This window comes from Bufo gargarizans, chromosome 2, assembly GCF_014858855.1.
Source record: "Bufo gargarizans isolate SCDJY-AF-19 chromosome 2, ASM1485885v1, whole genome shotgun sequence".
Lineage (NCBI taxonomy): Eukaryota > Metazoa > Chordata > Amphibia > Anura > Bufonidae > Bufo > Bufo gargarizans.
In genome coordinates, this window is record NC_058081.1 from 710,975,082 (window position 1) to 710,992,386 (window position 17,305).

General features: G+C 43.8%; 1 protein-coding gene across 1 annotated transcript in view; it reads right to left on the reverse strand.

Annotated features, from left to right (window-relative positions):
- The window catches only part of LOC122926344 (IgGFc-binding protein-like), a 205,581-nt gene that overhangs the window by 89,329 nt on the left and 98,947 nt on the right, over positions 1-17,305 (reverse strand). Inside the window, exons 17-19 of the mRNA XM_044277718.1 lie at positions 15,280-15,479; positions 14,258-14,626; positions 13,872-14,155 (exon numbers count right to left, since the gene is read on the reverse strand). Coding sequence (XP_044133653.1) covers positions 13,872-14,155; positions 14,258-14,626; positions 15,280-15,479 — 853 coding nt within the window. The remainder of the gene's footprint in view (positions 1-13,871; positions 14,156-14,257; positions 14,627-15,279; positions 15,480-17,305) is intronic.

Consider the following 17,305-nt stretch of genomic DNA (forward strand, 5'->3'; position numbering starts at 1 on the left):
GGTTGCCAGATATAGAGCTTTCTGCCTGGACATCTATTCTGACCCACTGGTGCTGTGTTGCTGCGTTCTCTTCTTGTTGCTTTAGAACGCTACCCTCCGGATCCCTGTTGGACCTTTGTGGACAGTTGTTGTCGTCCACCTGGGTGTTTGTCTGTGTTTCTGACCTCTCCCTGGTGTTTCCCTCTTAGTGCAGTGGTGAGGACTAGCGATCCCACCGGCCCGTTCATTATCTAGGGTTCATTTCAGGGAAAGCCAGGGTTTAGGTACGTGATCGCCGCACGGGTGAGGAACCCGTCTAGGGACGTCAGGGCAGTCAGGTGCCAGTCGCAAGGAGAGTTAGGGGTCACCACCTTTCCCTCTCCCTTGGGCAGGATTTTCCCTTTTTCCTCCCTGTGCGTGTTGCCGGTCATTACATTATATCTGGCCCTTATTTTTGTGTAGGTACAAAAAAAAATATATATATATATATATATTTTTTTACCTACTTAGAATCCAGTATGGATCAAAATGCTGCTCTGTCCGAACAATTCATGGCCTGTCTTTGGAGGTGGCAGGATTGAAGGCGTCGGTCCTCCAGCAACAGCAGCAATTACAACAGACCGCAAGCCCAGCGGTTGCTACTGGTAACCAGGTTGTTGCGGAACCCAAGGTCCCTCTCCCTGACAGATTTTCTGGGGGAAGGGACAAGTTTTTGACCTTCTGTGAGGCCTGTAAATTATACTTTAAACTGCGCCCTTACTCCTCTGGTAATGATAGATGCCCATTTTGCCCGCACTATGGGTTTGTCTCTCTGTACACTTCAGAGACCTATTCCCATATTTGCTATTGATTCTGCTTCTCTGTCTCAGAGAAATCTCACCCACATTGTTCATAATTTACACCTTCGGGTAGGGGATCACCATAACGAGATGCTCTCATGTTTTGTTCTGGAGGGGCTTCCCGCTCCGGTAGTGCTGGGTCTTCCCTGGTTGGTAGCGCACAATCCAGTGGTGGATTGGCAGGCCAGGGAGATATTGGAGTGAAGTGAGCCGTGCAGAGAAAATTGCTTAAATAGCAATTGCTTAGTTGCCTCCATAGCTACCCTACCTACATTTGTTTTGGACTTTGAAGATGTTTTTTCTGAAAAGGGTTGTCAGAAGTTACCACCTCATCGTCCTTATGATTGCCCGGTTAACCTTATTCCCGGCGCAAAATTACCCAAGACCAGGTTATATAATCTTTCAGGTCCAGAGAGACAAGCCATGAAGGATTATATCTCCGAGAGTTTGGCTAAGGGACACATCAGACCCTCTTCTTCACCCGTGGCTGCAGGGTTTTTCTTCGTTAAAAAGAAAGATGGGGGCCTGCGTCCTTGCCTAGATTTTCGTGAATTAAATCGGATAACCATCCGAGACCCATACCCTCTTCCTCTCATTCCTGACCTGTTTAACCAGATTGCGGGTGCTAGGTGGTTCTCCAAACTCGATCTTAGGGGGGGCCTACAATCTGATTCGTATTAAAGAGGGGGATGAGTGGAAAACAGCTTTTAACACCCCTGAGGGGCATTATGAAAATCTAGTTATGCCTTTCGGCCTGACCAATGCTCCTGCCGTCTTTCAACATTTGGTTAATGACATTTTTAGTCATCTAATCGGCAGGTTTGTGGTAATATACCTAGCTGATATCTTAATTTATTCGTCTGATCTGAGAACACATTAGGAGCATGTCAGACAAGTACTACAGGTCCTACGGACGAATGAATTATATGCTAAAATTGAAAAATTTGTTTTTGCCGTTCAGGAGATACAATTCCTAGGTTATTATTTATCTGCGTCAGGTTTTCGTATGGATCCTAGGAAGGTCCAGGCAATTTTGGATTGGGATCTTCCTGAGAACCTCAAAGCACTACAACGGTTCTTGGGCTTCGCGAATTTCTATAGGAAATTCATTAAAAATGATTCGGTGATTGTAAAACCCCTTACTGACATGACTAGGAAGGGGACTGATTTTTCTAAATGGTCTGACGCCGCTAAAGTTGCTTTTTCCTCTCTAAAAGAGAGGTTTACCTCAGCACCTGTACTAGTCAAACCTGATGTCTCCCAGCCTTTTATTGTTGAAGTCGATGCATCAGAGGTGGGAGTGGGGGCTGTACTGTCTCAGGGTCCGTCTCCTGCCAAATGGCGTCCTTGTGCTTTCTTTTCTAAAAAACTGCAACAAGCAGAAGAGACTTGTTTGAGGTAAAGAACACAAGGAATGGATATTAGACCAGTGGAAATCTGTGCTTTGGTCTGATGAGTCCAAATTTGAGATCTTTGGTTCCAACCACCGTGTCTGTCACGAGGGTGTCAAGAGCCACGCCTGACTCCGTTGTACCCGGGGTCAGGAGGTCGCAGCGGTTGGCTGCACGCTCTATGTAAGATAGGGATGTTTCCTTATTGTAGCTTTCTGGGTTTGCTTTGCAAACCCTTTTGGCTCACTCAGGGATCCGTAGCTCCTTCTCTCAGCTGTTCCTTGTCCAGCACTCCCAATCCCCCTTATATTCCCCTCTCACACTTCTCTGGTTACCAGATATAGAGCTTCCTGCCTGGACATCTATTCTGACCCACTGGAGCTGTGTTGCTGCGTTCTCTTCTTGTTGCTTTAGAACGCTACCCTCCTGATCCCTGTTGGACCTTTGTGGACAGTTGTTGTCGTCCACCTGGGTGTTTGTGTTTGTCTGTGTTTGTCTGTCCTCTCCCTGGTGTTTCCCTCTTAGTGCAGTGGTGAGGACTAGCGATCCCACCGGCCCGTTCATTATCTAGGGTTCATTTCAGGGAAAGCCAGGGTTTAGGTACGTGATCGCCGTACGGGTGAGGAACCCGTCTAGGGACGTCAGGGCAGTCAGGTGCCAGCCGCAAGGAGAGTTAGGGGTCACCACCTTTCCCTCTCCCTTGGGCAGGACTTTCCCTTTTTCCTCCCTGTGCGTGTTGCCGGTCAATACAGTGTCTTTGTGCGACGCAGAAAAGGTGAACGGATGGACTCTACCTACCTGGTTCCCACCGTGAAGCATGGAGGAGGAGGTGTGATGGTGTGGGGGTGCTTTTCTGGTGACACTGTTGGGGATTTTATTCAAAGTTGAAGGCATACTGAACCAGCATGGCTACCACAGCATCTTGCAGCGGCATGCTATTCCATCCGGTTTGCGTTTAGTTGGACCATCATTTATTTTTCAACAGGACAATGACCCCAAACACACCTCCAGGCTGTGTAAGGGCTATTTGACCATGAAGGAGAGTGATGGGGTGCTGCGCCAGATGACCTGGCCTCCACAGTCACCGGACCTGAACCCAATCGAGATGGTTTGGGGTGAGCTGGAACGCAGAGTGAAGGCAAAAGAGCCAACAAGTGCTAAGCATCTCTGGGAACTCCTTCAAGACTGTTGGAAGACCATTTCAGGTGACTACCTCTTGAAGCTCATCAAGAGAATGCCAAGAGTGTGCAAAGCAGTAATCCAAGCAAAAGGTGGCTACTTTGAAGAACCTAGAATATGACATATTTTCTGTTGTTTCACACTTTTTTGTTATGTATATAATTCCACATGTGTTAATTCATAGTTTTGATGCCTTCAGTGTGAATCTACAATTATCATAATCATGAAAATAAAGAAAACTCTTTGAATGAGAAGGTGTGTCCAAACTTTTGGTCTGTATATGTAAACTGCATACCAAAAAAGGGGAAACTGTTACCAAGACCAAAGATATAGCCTCTCAGTTTCAAAACTTTTACCACACCTTATACAACATCCCCAATAATACTCCCCAGACAGAACCACCCTCTCATTTAGAAATAATCCAAAAATGTCTTCAATACCTTTCTCTCCCAAACCTGAACCACTCTCAGAAGCTCTCTCTAGAATCCCCTTTTATACTTATTTAAGTGAAAGAGGCTATAAAACAACTCCCCAAAAACAAAGCCCCTGGACCCCAATCGGCCATATATTACCGCACCTTTAGTGAACTCCTTGCTCCCCATCTACTTTTACTCTTTAACCAATCCCTGAAGGGAACACCCTTAACCCAAGATATGACCAGAGCACATATCACGATTATCCCCAAAACAGATAAAGACCCCGCTTACTGTGAAAATTATCGCCTCATTTCACTACTAAATCTGGACCTTAAACTAATGGCTAAAATTTTCGCTAATCGTTTATCCCCGTTGCTCCCCTATCTAGTACACAAGGACCAAACGGGTTTTGTATCTGGTAGGAAGGGTAAAGATAATTCAACGAAAAATTATAAATGCCATCTTCTATGTTAACTGAAAATCTTGTTCATTAGTCCTTATCAGCACCGTTGCTGAAAAAGCATTTGCCAGAGTCAACTGGGACTTTATGTGTCTCGCTATGATGAAATTTGGGCTTCCAGACCCCTTTATACAGGCGGTCTTGTCAATGTACCTTAATGCCTCAGCATCGGTGCTAGTGAACGACACATTCTCCCCTCCTTTCCCCATCAAAAATGGCACTCGCCAAGGCTGCCCATTATCCCCCTTGGTCTTTGTTCTGGTTATGGAAACCCTTCTACAATCCATTCGCCAAGACCCCTTGATCGAAGGCTTTGATTTAGGAGGCCATAAACATAAAACCGCTGCTTTTGCTGAAGACTTTTACTTATTACTACTAACCCCTCCATCTCTCTGTCCTGTATCTATGATCATCTAGAAAAATTTAGCCCCCTATCTAACTTTAAAATTAACATGAAAAAATCCCACGTCCTAGCTATAGGTCTACCCCCACATACCAGATCTAAGCTTGTTTCACTTTTACCCTTTAATTGGGACTCACCCACCATCACATATTTGGGAGTCAAAATTTGCCCAGACCTCTCCAACTTGTTCAATCTCAACTATATCCCTCTATTACAATCCATGCAATCCCAAATTGATACATTTTCCCAACACTTTCTTGGTTTGGCCGGAAAAACCTTTTCACCTCTCTGGTCTTGCAAAGATTAAACTACTTACAACAGGTCCTGCCCCTCCCTATTCCTAACACCTATTTCAAATCTATTAATAGGAATGTCCGAAATTTTATTTGGAATAAGAAAAAAGCCCGCATTAGCTTTCATATCCTACAGAGACCTAAATCCTCAGGCGGTATTAATCTACCTGACCCAGTGACCTATAATGTAGCTAGCTTATTGTCTAGAATCGTAGATTGGTTTAGGGAAACATCATCCAAATTCTGGGTTGGTATGGAGTCCTCCTTTTTCCTCTCATCGTTTAGAGTCCTCCTAATTCACCCTAAAAATCCCTCCCAAATTGTATTCAACACAATGTAAATATGAGGGCTACCCTGGAAGCTTGGGATAAATTTCAAAAATCGGCCTAAGCACAAAGCCGTATTTCTGGCCTAAATGTGACAGTCACTTATGCATGTCTAATCCCAGATGTGCACTATATGAAACAGATGTATTTTTTTGACCCCACTAAACAAAAAGCTGTATTTCTGGCCTAAATGTGACACTCACTTATGCACGTCTAATCCCAGATGTGCACTATATGAAACAGATGTATTTTTTTTTTTTTACCCCAGTAAGCACAAAGCCGTATTTCTGGCCTAAATGTGACAGTCACTAATGCACGTCTAATCCCAGATGTGCACTATATGAAACAGATGTATTTTTTTCACCCCACTAAACAAAAAGCCGCATTTCTGGCCTAAATGTGACACTCACTTATGCACGTCTAATCCCAGATGTGCAGTATATGAAACAGATGGGGGGTTTTTTCACCCCAGTAACCAAAAAGCTGTATTTCTGGCCTAAATGTGACAGTCACTTATGCACGTCTAATCCCAGATGTGCACTATATGAAACAGATGTATTTTTTTCACCCCAGTAAGCAAAAAGCTGTATTTCTGGACTTGCAGACATGCAGATAGCCTGTGCTGGTGCACTATTGTTGCATAAAATGGCTGCCGGTTATGTATTGATTTTGACTAACTGAAGGAAGAAAAGTTTGTTTTCAGTAGTAGTTGGCTCAGGGCAGGCTTAAAAAAATTGTGCACTGCACCCACAAAACACATTTGCTGTAGATCGCTGAGTAAAGAAGCAGTTCTGAATCTTCATAAGATTTCTCCCTAATCTCTCCCTTACAGCAGCTGCAGCCTCTCCCTACACTAATCCGAGCAGAGTGACGGGCAGCGCTACGTGACTCCAGCTTAAATAGAGGCTGGGTCACATGCTGCAGTTGGCCAATCACAGCCATGCCAATAGTAGGCATGACTGTAATGGCCTTTTGGGGCAAGTAGTATGACGCTTGTTGATTGCAGCCTTTAAAAAAGCGCCATAAAAATCACTAAACACTGAACACAAACCCAAACTTTTACGTAAATGCTCGGGTTCGGGTCCGGGTGCCAAAAACCCTAAAGTTCGGTACGAACCCGAACTTTACAGTTAGGATTCGCTCAACTCTATACGGGGGTCCCTCTTCAAACACTGGAGCATGAAGTCCCCCATTTGCACTAAATTGGAAGCGGTGGAGCGTCCTAGGTCCGGCTCATCACCTAGGAAAATGTCATCCTCAGTCTCCTCCCCCATCCACGGACAACACCAGGGATCCCAGAAAAGTTTAAAGCCTGCTATTCTTCCTCCTCCTCCTTCCCCAAGGCACCATCCTTCTCTGACTTCTCTTCAGACTTTAGCTGACTTGTCTCAGATCAAGTAGCCCTCCCCTGGGAATTCATTCAGCATTGTGACTTCCTCATCTTCCAGCTCCTGCAACTCGATGGCTTGATCAATGACACGACGTAATGCACGCTCCAGAAAGAAGACGTAAGGTACAATGTCACTGATGGCGCCCTGGCTGAGGCTGACCAGTTTGGTGATCTCATCAAATGGACGCAGAAGTCTGCATGCGTTGCGCAAAAGCAGCCACTGGCGCGGTGAAAAAAACCGAGTTCCCCAGAACCTGTCCTGCCGCAGAGTTCGTACAGGTAGTCGTTAACGGCACGTTTATGCTGGAGCAGCCTATCAAGCATATAAAGGTGGAGTTCCAGCACATCGGACACTAACAAATCAGACGTCTGAAGGTAGTGGTGTCGCCGCTTAAAGAGCCATGGCCGTGTAAGATCTTCTAAAATGGCCAGGGATTTTCCTGGCCTGCTGCAAGACGTCCTGGACCCTGGGGAATTTGGCAACAAATCGCGCCAAGTTCAGGACGTGTGTAATGCAGAGCACGTGTGTCATTTTGCCCTGTTTCAGTGCGCTCCACAGATTGGCACCGTTGTCGCGCCCCACTTTACCAACTGTCAAATTGAGCGGGGTTAGCCACTGATCAGCCTGTGACTGCAGAGCTGAAAGGAGTGCAGGATGGGTGTGGCTCTTGGCTTCCAGGCACAACAGCTGCAGCACAGCATGGCAACGTCTCACCTGGCACGTCGAATAGGTACTGGGGAGCTGGGGGACTGCAGCAGAAGAGGAGATAGCAGTGTTAAGGAGGAGTCAGCCGAAGAGGAGATGTAGGATGGAGTAGGAGGTAGAGAAGAAGAGGCAGGCCTGCATGCAATCCATGGTGGTAATACCAAATCTACACGGGTGCCACGGGTTGCATGCTTGACAGCCATCAGAAGGTTCACCCAGTGGGCAGTAAAAGTTGTGTACCTTCTCTGCCCGTGTTTTCAAGACTACATGTCTGTGGTCAGATGTTGTCACAGCCGGCTCTAGGAGAGATCTTAGGAGTTCAGATAGACGGAAGACTCAGGAGTCGATCTGACAGATCTCTATTGTTTTCATTGTTGCTGACAGGTTTCCACCCCTTCTCAGGTGTTGCTCATTATCAGTCAGGTGGCCCCTTTATATGTTCCACCTTTCACTGGTTTGCCTGCGGCTAATAGTTCTTCTGAGGAGTGCTTTGCTTGTGTGGTGATTCTCCTGCTTTTAAAGCTAAGGCCCTTTCCCTTTTTTGTTGTGTCTGTCCTGACTAGGCCTCAGGGAGATTCTGGCTCCTTCAGCTTGGAAAGAGACGGTTGCCTCTTCCCCTGTTTCCTGAGGGTTTGGTGCAGTGTGTCAGCAGTTTTAGGTTCCCGTGCATGTGCATTTCTACCTTTGAGACTTGACATGTGGTAAGCAGCTTAGGGAGTGAATCAGGGTTTGCTAGGAGGTGACCTCTTTATTCCCTAGGCTTGGGGCCTAGTCTGTAGTTGTTTTGTTGTTGTTCCCTTTGGTTGTCTTTCCTTCCCCGTACTACCCATTACAGATGTATCTTGGCACCGACACACTGTGTACCAGAGATACATTCACTTGCCGCTGAACATGGCCATATAGCTCTAGGATGCCCTTCTGGGAGAAATATTTCCTTCTGGGGACCTTCCATTGCGGTGTGCCAATGGCCACAAATTTTAGAAAGGCCTCCGAGTCCACCAATTTATATGGCAGTAGTTGGTGGGCTAGCAGTTCCGACAAACCAGCGGTCAGCCGTTGGGCAAGAGGGTGATCCGGCGTCATCAACTATTAGGCCACGGAAGCCTGCCTTTTGCCAGATGAACGTGATGACAGCGCGGTGGAAGGTGGAGGGGAGCACAAATGGGAGGAGAGAGGAGAAAGAGAAGAGGCAGGACGTGGAGTGCCGGGAGTGTGGCTTTGTGGATTACGATGGTGTTGCTCCCACTGGGCTCGGTAATGGGAGGCCAGGTGCCTTCTGAAGGCGGTCGTCCCTAGGTGAGTGTTGGGCTTACCGCGACTTATGCATTGACAGCACAGACTGCAGATGGTAACACTGTTGTCAGCAGCGGACACGTTAAAAAATGCCCACACTGCAGAGCCATGTGTCGGCGTCCTGGGAGCGCAAGATGTGACCATGCATGGTGGATGGCTCGCTCCAGATATATTTGAAGTCTGCTTTTTGCCTCCTGTGCACTGCGAGTTCTGCCTGCTTCTCCTCCTCCTTCCTATATGCTGCTCTGTCTCTCCCTCTGAACTCCCCTCCTCTTCTTCTCTTGTGGGCACCCACGTGACGTCAATCGACACATCATCATTGTCACCTTCACCACCACTGACATTAGAGATCTCAGAGTAGGCAGCAACAGCGGGGACCTCCATCCTTGAGCTGATCTGGGTACTGTCATCAGACCACTGGGTTGCAGCTGTTGCTACCTCCTCTTCTTAATCCAATGCCAAGAATGGCTGCACATCAGTAAGGTCTGGGAATGGACAGGGAAATAATTCCTCTGACTCGAGTGGAGGGGCTATGGTGGTGTTTTTGGGGGTGCACACAGCAGAGAGTGAGGAGGGTGCTGATACAGAGGATGAGGAGAGTGCAGAAACGGAAGGCTGAGTGAGCCACTCAACAAATTCTGGTGCGTCCTTTGAAGTAATCACACACACCTTCTCCAACTTCCCACTTAGTCTCTGGCCTGGTGCACCTGCCCCACCCCTACCACCCCTGCAGAATGGCCTGCCTCTTCCTCTGCCTGCAATTTTCAAAATGACCCTGTGACAAAGTCCCTATAGAAGAGCAGTATTTATGGAAGCTGGTATATCGCAGGCCTCGATTAATATTTTTTGGAAGCTGGTATATCAATCCCCTCTATCAGTATTTTGTGAAAACAGGTATTTAGAACCCAAAAATGAGTATTTGCTGGAAGCCGATATATCAAACCCTTTAATCAATATTTGGTGGAAGCCGCTGTATTGCAGGCCCCAATCAATATTTGGTGGAAGCCGGTATATCAATACCCTGCATCAGTATTTTGTAGAAACAGGTATATAGAACCCAATAATGAGTATTTGCTGGAAGCCGGTAAATCAAACCCCTTAATCAATATTTGGTGGAAGCTGGTGTATCACAGGCCTCAATCAGTATTTTGTGGAAGCTGGTGTATCGCAGGCATCAATCAATATTTGGTGGAAGCTGGTATATCAATACCCTGTATCAGCATTTTGTGGAAACAGGTATATAGAACCCAATAATGAGTATTTGCTGGAAGCCGGTAAATCAAACCCCTTAACCAATATTTGGCAAAAGCCGGTGTATCGCAGGCCTCGAACAGTATTTGGTCGAAGCCGGTATATCGATACCTTGTATCAGTATTTTGTGGAAACAGGTATATACAGGGTGGGCCATTTATATGGATACACCTTAATAAAATGGGAATTGTTGGTGATATTAACTTCCTGTTGGTGGCACATTAGTATATGTGAGGGGGGAAACTTTTCAAGATGGGTGGTGACCATGGCGGCCATTTTGAAGTGGGCCATTTTAAATCCAACTTTAGTTTTTTTTATAGGAAGAGGGTCATGTGACACATCAAACTTATTGGGAATTTCACAAGAAAAACAATGGTGTGCTTAATTTTAACATAACTTTATTATTTCATGAGTTATTTACAAGTTTTTGACCACTTATAAAATGTGTTCAATGTGCTGCCCATTGTGTTGGATTGTCAATGCAACCCTCTTCTCCCACTCTTCACACACTGATAGCAACACCGCAGGAGAAATGCTAGCTCAGGCTTCCAGTATCCGTAGTTTCAAGTGATGCACATCTCGTATGTTCACAGCATATGCTGACAGTTCTCAGAAGGTCTGAAAGATTATATCTACGCATTAGTGATTTGACAGCCTCTTTTGGTTTCACTTTGTCTGTGTGTTGCTGGTATGTCCACACCTCTCGTTCAGGTGTGGATCATGTGACCTTGACCTCGCCCTATTTAGTCTGACTTTTCCCATCATTCCTTGCTTGGGATAGCTTCATTTGGTCTTGGAAGAGCTTGAGTGTGGTTTGTGTTGAAGTCCTGTTCATCCTTCATCCTCTGAAGTTAGGTGTTCTGCTTGTCGTGTTTTGTATCCCCCCCCCCCCCCCCGGTTGTTTACTAGGCCTCAGTGAGACACTAGCTCCTTCACCAGGGAAAGAACGGGTGGTCTCTGCTCTGTCATTATCTTTAGGGCATCTGAGGGTCACCAGGGTTTTCTAGGTTCCCATGTATGGGTATCTCTACCATCGAGAGGTGCCCATTCGGATAGGAGTTAGGGCCAGGAGCAGGGTTTTATAGGTTGTGTCCCTTTTCCTTCCCTAGCGGTGAGGCCTAGTTTCTTTCCCCTTCCTTCTTGATTGTCTTTTGGTGTTCTCCCCTACTACATCCGTGACACATATACACTTCATTGAATATTTCAATGGCTATGCAAATTTTTTTATTACATGCAATTACAAAATAATTAATAGCCAGGTGTTGGTTTGAAAACTGTAGAATATTTTTTGTGGGACAACCCCTTTAATTGCCCCTTTAATTGGTAATTTTCATATGGGGTGATTAACCTATAAACTTAGATACAATTCATGATGCCACATGTTATATTTTTGGTAGAGAAGATGAAGCAGGAGGGGGATGCTACTGCAGATTTTCTCTCTCTGTGTCTGTAAAACCGTATGCTGTGAGAGGGGAGAGGGAGCAGCAGTATGAAGATGTCTTATTGTCTGAGAGTGAGAGAAAAGATCTTACATCATACCAGACAGATCATGTCAACTGACTAAGAAAGAATGGACAGATAAAATACTGTATGCATTTATTAAAAGGTAGAGGGAAGGGAAGCACAGGATGTACATAGAATGCCTTACTGTGCTACATTTAATATCCATCTACAGCTGAGTGACTGTGAGGTATAGTTGTTTAGGTAACGCACAACAGCCATAGATAGAGCCAACTGGAGGGATATAGTTGTCCCTACAACTGCAATGTTAGCAGAATCTCTTGCCATCACTTTAAACTTGGAGCAGGAATTGCAGAGAAGATGAAAAAATTGTGAACTTCTCCTCCTCAAAAAATATGACCTCTGAAATCAGATTAGTTTCCATGAATTGCTCCGCTTTTTGCTTGCCCTGGTTCTACTAGACACTCATTGCATCCATACAATCTGCAATGAGAAACATGAAAACAGTACAAATATAATACAGGTATCAGAAAAAGCTTTATTGACCTTCAAAAGCCTTGATGTATTGGAATTTTTTTTTGCTCCAGTTTCTCTTTTCTTGCACATTGTCTAGTTCTGTTTTAATAGCTCATAGAAACCATGTGTATTTTCTAATTTGGCAGTGCCGTATCCAACGTTTTTAGCAGTAATTCTTTGTCATCCTACGTTAAAAAAAATCTGCATCGGTTTCCGAAGTTTCTGGATTTCTCCATTAGTTTAGGCATTACTAAAATAGAAAAGGTGAATAACTGATCATTTACAGATGATGAAATCTGGAAATGGTTCTATTACACAATCCCAAATAGTGATTAATTGTCATCTATCCCTTCTAGAAATAACTAAAGTAGCAAATAATTGTTGTTTTCTTTAAAGGGCTTCTGTCAGTCCACTAAACCCTTTTTTTTTTCCCCGTTAATATTAATCCCTACACTGCAAGCTCCCTGTACATATGCTAAATATTAATTTTCGTTCAGTAGATTATTCAGTTAAAAATCAAGTTTTATCATATGTAAATTACCTTGCTACCAGCAAGTAGGGCGGCTACTTGCTGGTAGCAGCCGCATCCTCCTCTCATCATGACGCCCCCTCCGCCATTTGATTGACAGGGCCAGGGAACGGGTTCGTTCTCTGCTGGCCCTGTTCAAATTCAAAATATCGCGCCTGCGCCTTACCTTTCTTTAATCGGTGCAGGCGCACTGAGAGGCGGCCTCTCTCCCGGCCGCTCCATCCTCAATGCGCCTGCGCCGGGTGTGGATGTGACGTCATCGGCGCAGGCGCACTGAGAGGCGGCCTATCTCCCGGCCGCTCCATCCTCAATGCGCCTGCGCCGATGACGTCACATCTACACCCGGCGCAGGCGCATTGAGGATGGAGCGGCCGGGAGAGAGGCCGCCTCTCAGTGCGCCTGCACCGATTAAAGACAGGTATGGCGCAGGCGCGATATTTTGAATTCGAACAGGGCCAGCAGAGAACGAACCCGTTCCCTGGCCCTGTCAATCAAACGGCGGAGGGGGCGTCATGATGAGAGGAGGATGCGGCTGCTACCAGCAAGTAGCCGCCCTACTTGCTGGTAGCAAGGTAATTTACATATGATAATAATGTTAATTATTAATATAATTAATATTTAGCATATGTACAGGGAGCTTACAGTGTAGGGATTAATATTAACGGAAAAAAAAAAAAGGGTTTAGTGGGCTGACAGAAGCCCTTTAAAACTTGAAAATAATGGGCAATCTGTGGTATTACACTTACTAGGGTTTTTGTATTTTTGTTATTTTTAGCCCCGATTGCTAATACATAAGGTGGTAGCAGAGACCAACAGACTGCAAGCGCAGCATTGCTAGCACATGCTGGCACGTATCAAGAGTCTTATGCCCAGTGCTCCACGCCTATTTCCAGTATCTCATAGTACCCCAGGTACTTTGAAAGCTTTCAAACACCCCTGGACTGCAGGTTAGTGTGTTTGAGCACCTTCCCATATGCGCCTTGGTGCACTCCTGGCTTGGCCCTATATGTGCTTAGTTTGTATATTCTAGTCATGTTTGCATAGATTTTTTTCTAAGTATGTAAACATTGCATACTAAAAGTCTGTTTGCAATAGACTAACCTTTAAGACTTGGCACCACCAAGATTGGCTGGTCGCCACTGGTTCAGCTGCTACAGATTTTAGTGAACATCAGTGCTATGGGTGGAAACAAACTTCTTAAAGATAAAATGTAGTAGTACATGCAATATAATACATGCTAGTGTTGAGTATGCTGGAGCCAAGGCTCATCTTTGTATTGCCTCCCTGTTTTATGATGACCATAGGCCCTAATTTGGTCTGTAAACATAAACTGTCCAGTAGGGTCATTACATTTAATTAGTTTTGATCAGATATACAAGTATGTATATATTTGAACGAAGGCCTTCATAAAGATAATTATGTATATAAAATTCACTCACCAACTGCTTAAGTCCCGAGCTCTCCATGATGATACAAGCTGTAAAATATCAGCAACTGCCTGTCCTCCTGGAGTCTTAAGGTCATCAGAAATGTCACCATTGAAGTTTCCACAAGCTCCACAAAGAACTTCAGACAATTTTTCAGAGACACTGAGAACAAGACTACCACTGTTGGTCAACTCAATCTTCAAATCAGCACCAATCTGGATAAAAACAGAGTTCTCCCCAACATTGGTTGACAGAATACCAGACGTAGCAGGGAGACGTTCCAAACGTCCATTCACCTACGCAGAGAATATCAAGGTTTTATAGAAATTGTTTTCTGTTTATTAAAAAAAAATACTCTAGCACTGAGCACCATAGTTCCAGCATGCACATTTACTCACCCATGCTTCCTTGTCTTTAGAGATGGTCACCAGAGAACTGTCAAGGAAGATATGAAGCCTAGCCACTGATGCAGCCTTTACACAATTCTGGATATCTGCGATAACTCTGAACCATCCAGGAGCCTTGTCATTACATAGAGATGCCACCTCTACAGGACCATTTCCAATAGGTCCACCAGTGAGGCCATCAAATGTAACAAACTTCTGAGAGCTCATAGAGCATACACCTTCCACCTTGTAGCAACCACGAATTCCATTCACTAAACCGCATCGTTCCTTGTCACCACATTTTATCTTGGTGCAGGTTACACCTCCAGCCTGGCATTTACATTGTCTGGTACAATCTGTTGTGATAAAAGACTCACCCTCCTAAAGAGAAAAAAATATTTTATAATTAAACAATAGGTAATATTTGGTACCTAAAGTAAAATGTATTGGGTTAGAAATTAAAAGTTTTTTTTTTAATTCCTAATGAATTGTGTAATATACCTGGAGAAAACCATTTCCTCACAGACAGCAAGGTAACAGGTAATCATTTTATTTTACTAATTTGCTGTAACTTCGACCAACATATTTAAAGGGGTTATCTCATCAAGGCAACCTATAAGGAGAAACCAGTTGCCACAGGTCGGCCCTCTCTACTACTGCCCCCGTCAATTTTCTCTTATCACATGTGGCATTACATTAAGGCCGATAAAATGAATAGACATCCGAGTAATGTATGGACACAATGGTTTCTCTAGACTACACAAATAGGGATCCTAAGTAGTGACTTCCCTCTATGATGTCCTTATCCCCTAATATGGCATGTGGACATCTGTTATGATTTCAAGAGAGCTAAATAGATCCATAGATTTCCATTAAAAAAACAAAACAAAAAATACTATAGGGCCCCTTTATCCAAGTGACTGGTGGAGGTCCCAGATCTAGGATCTGCTTCTTGTACAATATCTGATGGAGGTCCAATATCTAGTTCTCCTCATACACTGATAATCACATCTTTTTACTATAACAATACTTACACTCATGTATCTTCCATTAAATGAACATCCACATGTGCCCCTTGTGACACATTTTTCTCCATCCAGCAAATATCCAGCGTTACATTCACAGCCTTCAAAGCATCTGTCTGTACATCTCGTTGGTGCAATGAGCCCCAAGCAAGTTTGTTCACAAGTTCTAGTGCAAATTTCATAATGACTGTTTGCTGGACAGGACATAGCTAGAAGTACAAATAGTGCAATTTAGATCCATAAGTCTGAGACGAAAAAGCCAACTCAAAATTATAGACAAAGTTATAATATATTTCATTAAATACTTACGACAGTAAGAGATAATTTTCTCTCTCCGATTTGTTATGTCTCCTTTTTTGATGTCATAGTGACTAACCTTCCATGACTGCTGATCCCAACTAATCTTGACTGGAGATTGCCAAGTTGCTTACGAGTATAACAAAGTGAACTATAGAGTTTAAAGTATAAAGTGAAGAAAAAAAAAGGGGGAAAAAAAAAAAAAAGAGGATAAAGAGTATAAAGAAGAGTGGACACAAAAAAAAAAGGGGGAGGAGACAAAAAAATTAAAAAAAAAAAAAAAAAAAAGGAGAAGAAAAAACAGAACTAAGAAGAAGGCACTATAAAAAAAAAAAAAAAAAAAGGGGAAGGGGGATAAGGAAAAAAAAAAAGAAAAAAAAGAAAAAGAAAAGGAACAAAAATTAGAAAAAAAAAAAATAAAGAAAGGAGAGCAAAGAAGAAAAGATATATACTCAAAGGAGAGAAGGAGGCGGAATAAGCGGAATAAGGGGAAAAACAAAAAAAAAAAAAAAACAAATAAACATATTAAAAAAAAAAAAAAAAAAAGATACCAAAGGAAAAAAAAAAAAAAAAAAATATAAATAATAAAGAAGAATAAAAAGAAATAAGATATGGGTCCAAAAGCCCCTAGGTGTTCGACTGATCTATCAAGTCAGAAAACACGGGTCCAAATTGCTGAACCAACAAAATTGGACCAGTTTCTGAAGTCTCCAAGGGTCAATACGAGGGGCGGACAAAAGGAATTTTTTGCAAAAATAAATTATGAACCAGAGGTAACTGAGCCAGAAATACAAAAAGGCATTAGATACCATGAAGAGGAAGACGGCATAATGGGGGAAGCAATCCCTAATGATAACTCTTCCCCGCTGGAAGAAATACTCCTAGCGGTTAAACAGAACGGGGATTTAATACAGGCGGTTACAACCCAACTTGGGTTTATTCAAGTTGATGTGGGATTAATAAAAGATGATTTGTCTAAAATGCGAGACAGAGTCAATACCCTTGAAAATTCCGTCACCCTTATACAGAACGAATCCAAAAAAATAAATACGGAACTGTCTACACTTAAAGTGGAATATAATCTCCTGAAGAAAAAGGTAGTGGACCTGGAGGATAGGTCACGAAAATACAACGTGAGAATAATAGGGATTCCAGAGGGTGTGGAAGAGAAAAATCCAACCCAATTCATACAGAAATTAATTCTTGAGAACTTTGGTAAAGAGTCATTTTCTTCTCTTTTCATGATTGAAAGAGCTCATCGGGTCCCAGGAGGAAAACCAATTCCAGGGAGACAACCTCGGACAATCCTGGCTAAGATATTGACTACAGGGGACAGAGATGTCCTCCTGAGAAGGGCGAGGGAATCCTCACCGGTTGTGTACAATGGGATTAGACTGGCCTTTTTTCCTGATTTTTCGAAAGAAATACAAGAAGAGAGACGCACATTTATGACTGTTAAAAAGAAGCTAAGAGAAAGGGATATTAAATATTCTCTTATATTCCCGGCCAAATTGCGGATTGTTTTTGATGATAAAACCCTTTTTTTTGACACCGCAGAAGAAGCCGCGGATTGGCTTGATCGAAACAATCGATGATACAATTGGGTTATGATCTGGCGGGAATAATTAGTATTATAAGGGGCTTATACCCCTAAATGTAGTTTTCTTTGCTTCTTATTGGCGGTGTGGGGGTGGCTGAGTGGGGGGAGGGTCGGGGGTTGGTCATAGGAAAGAAATCT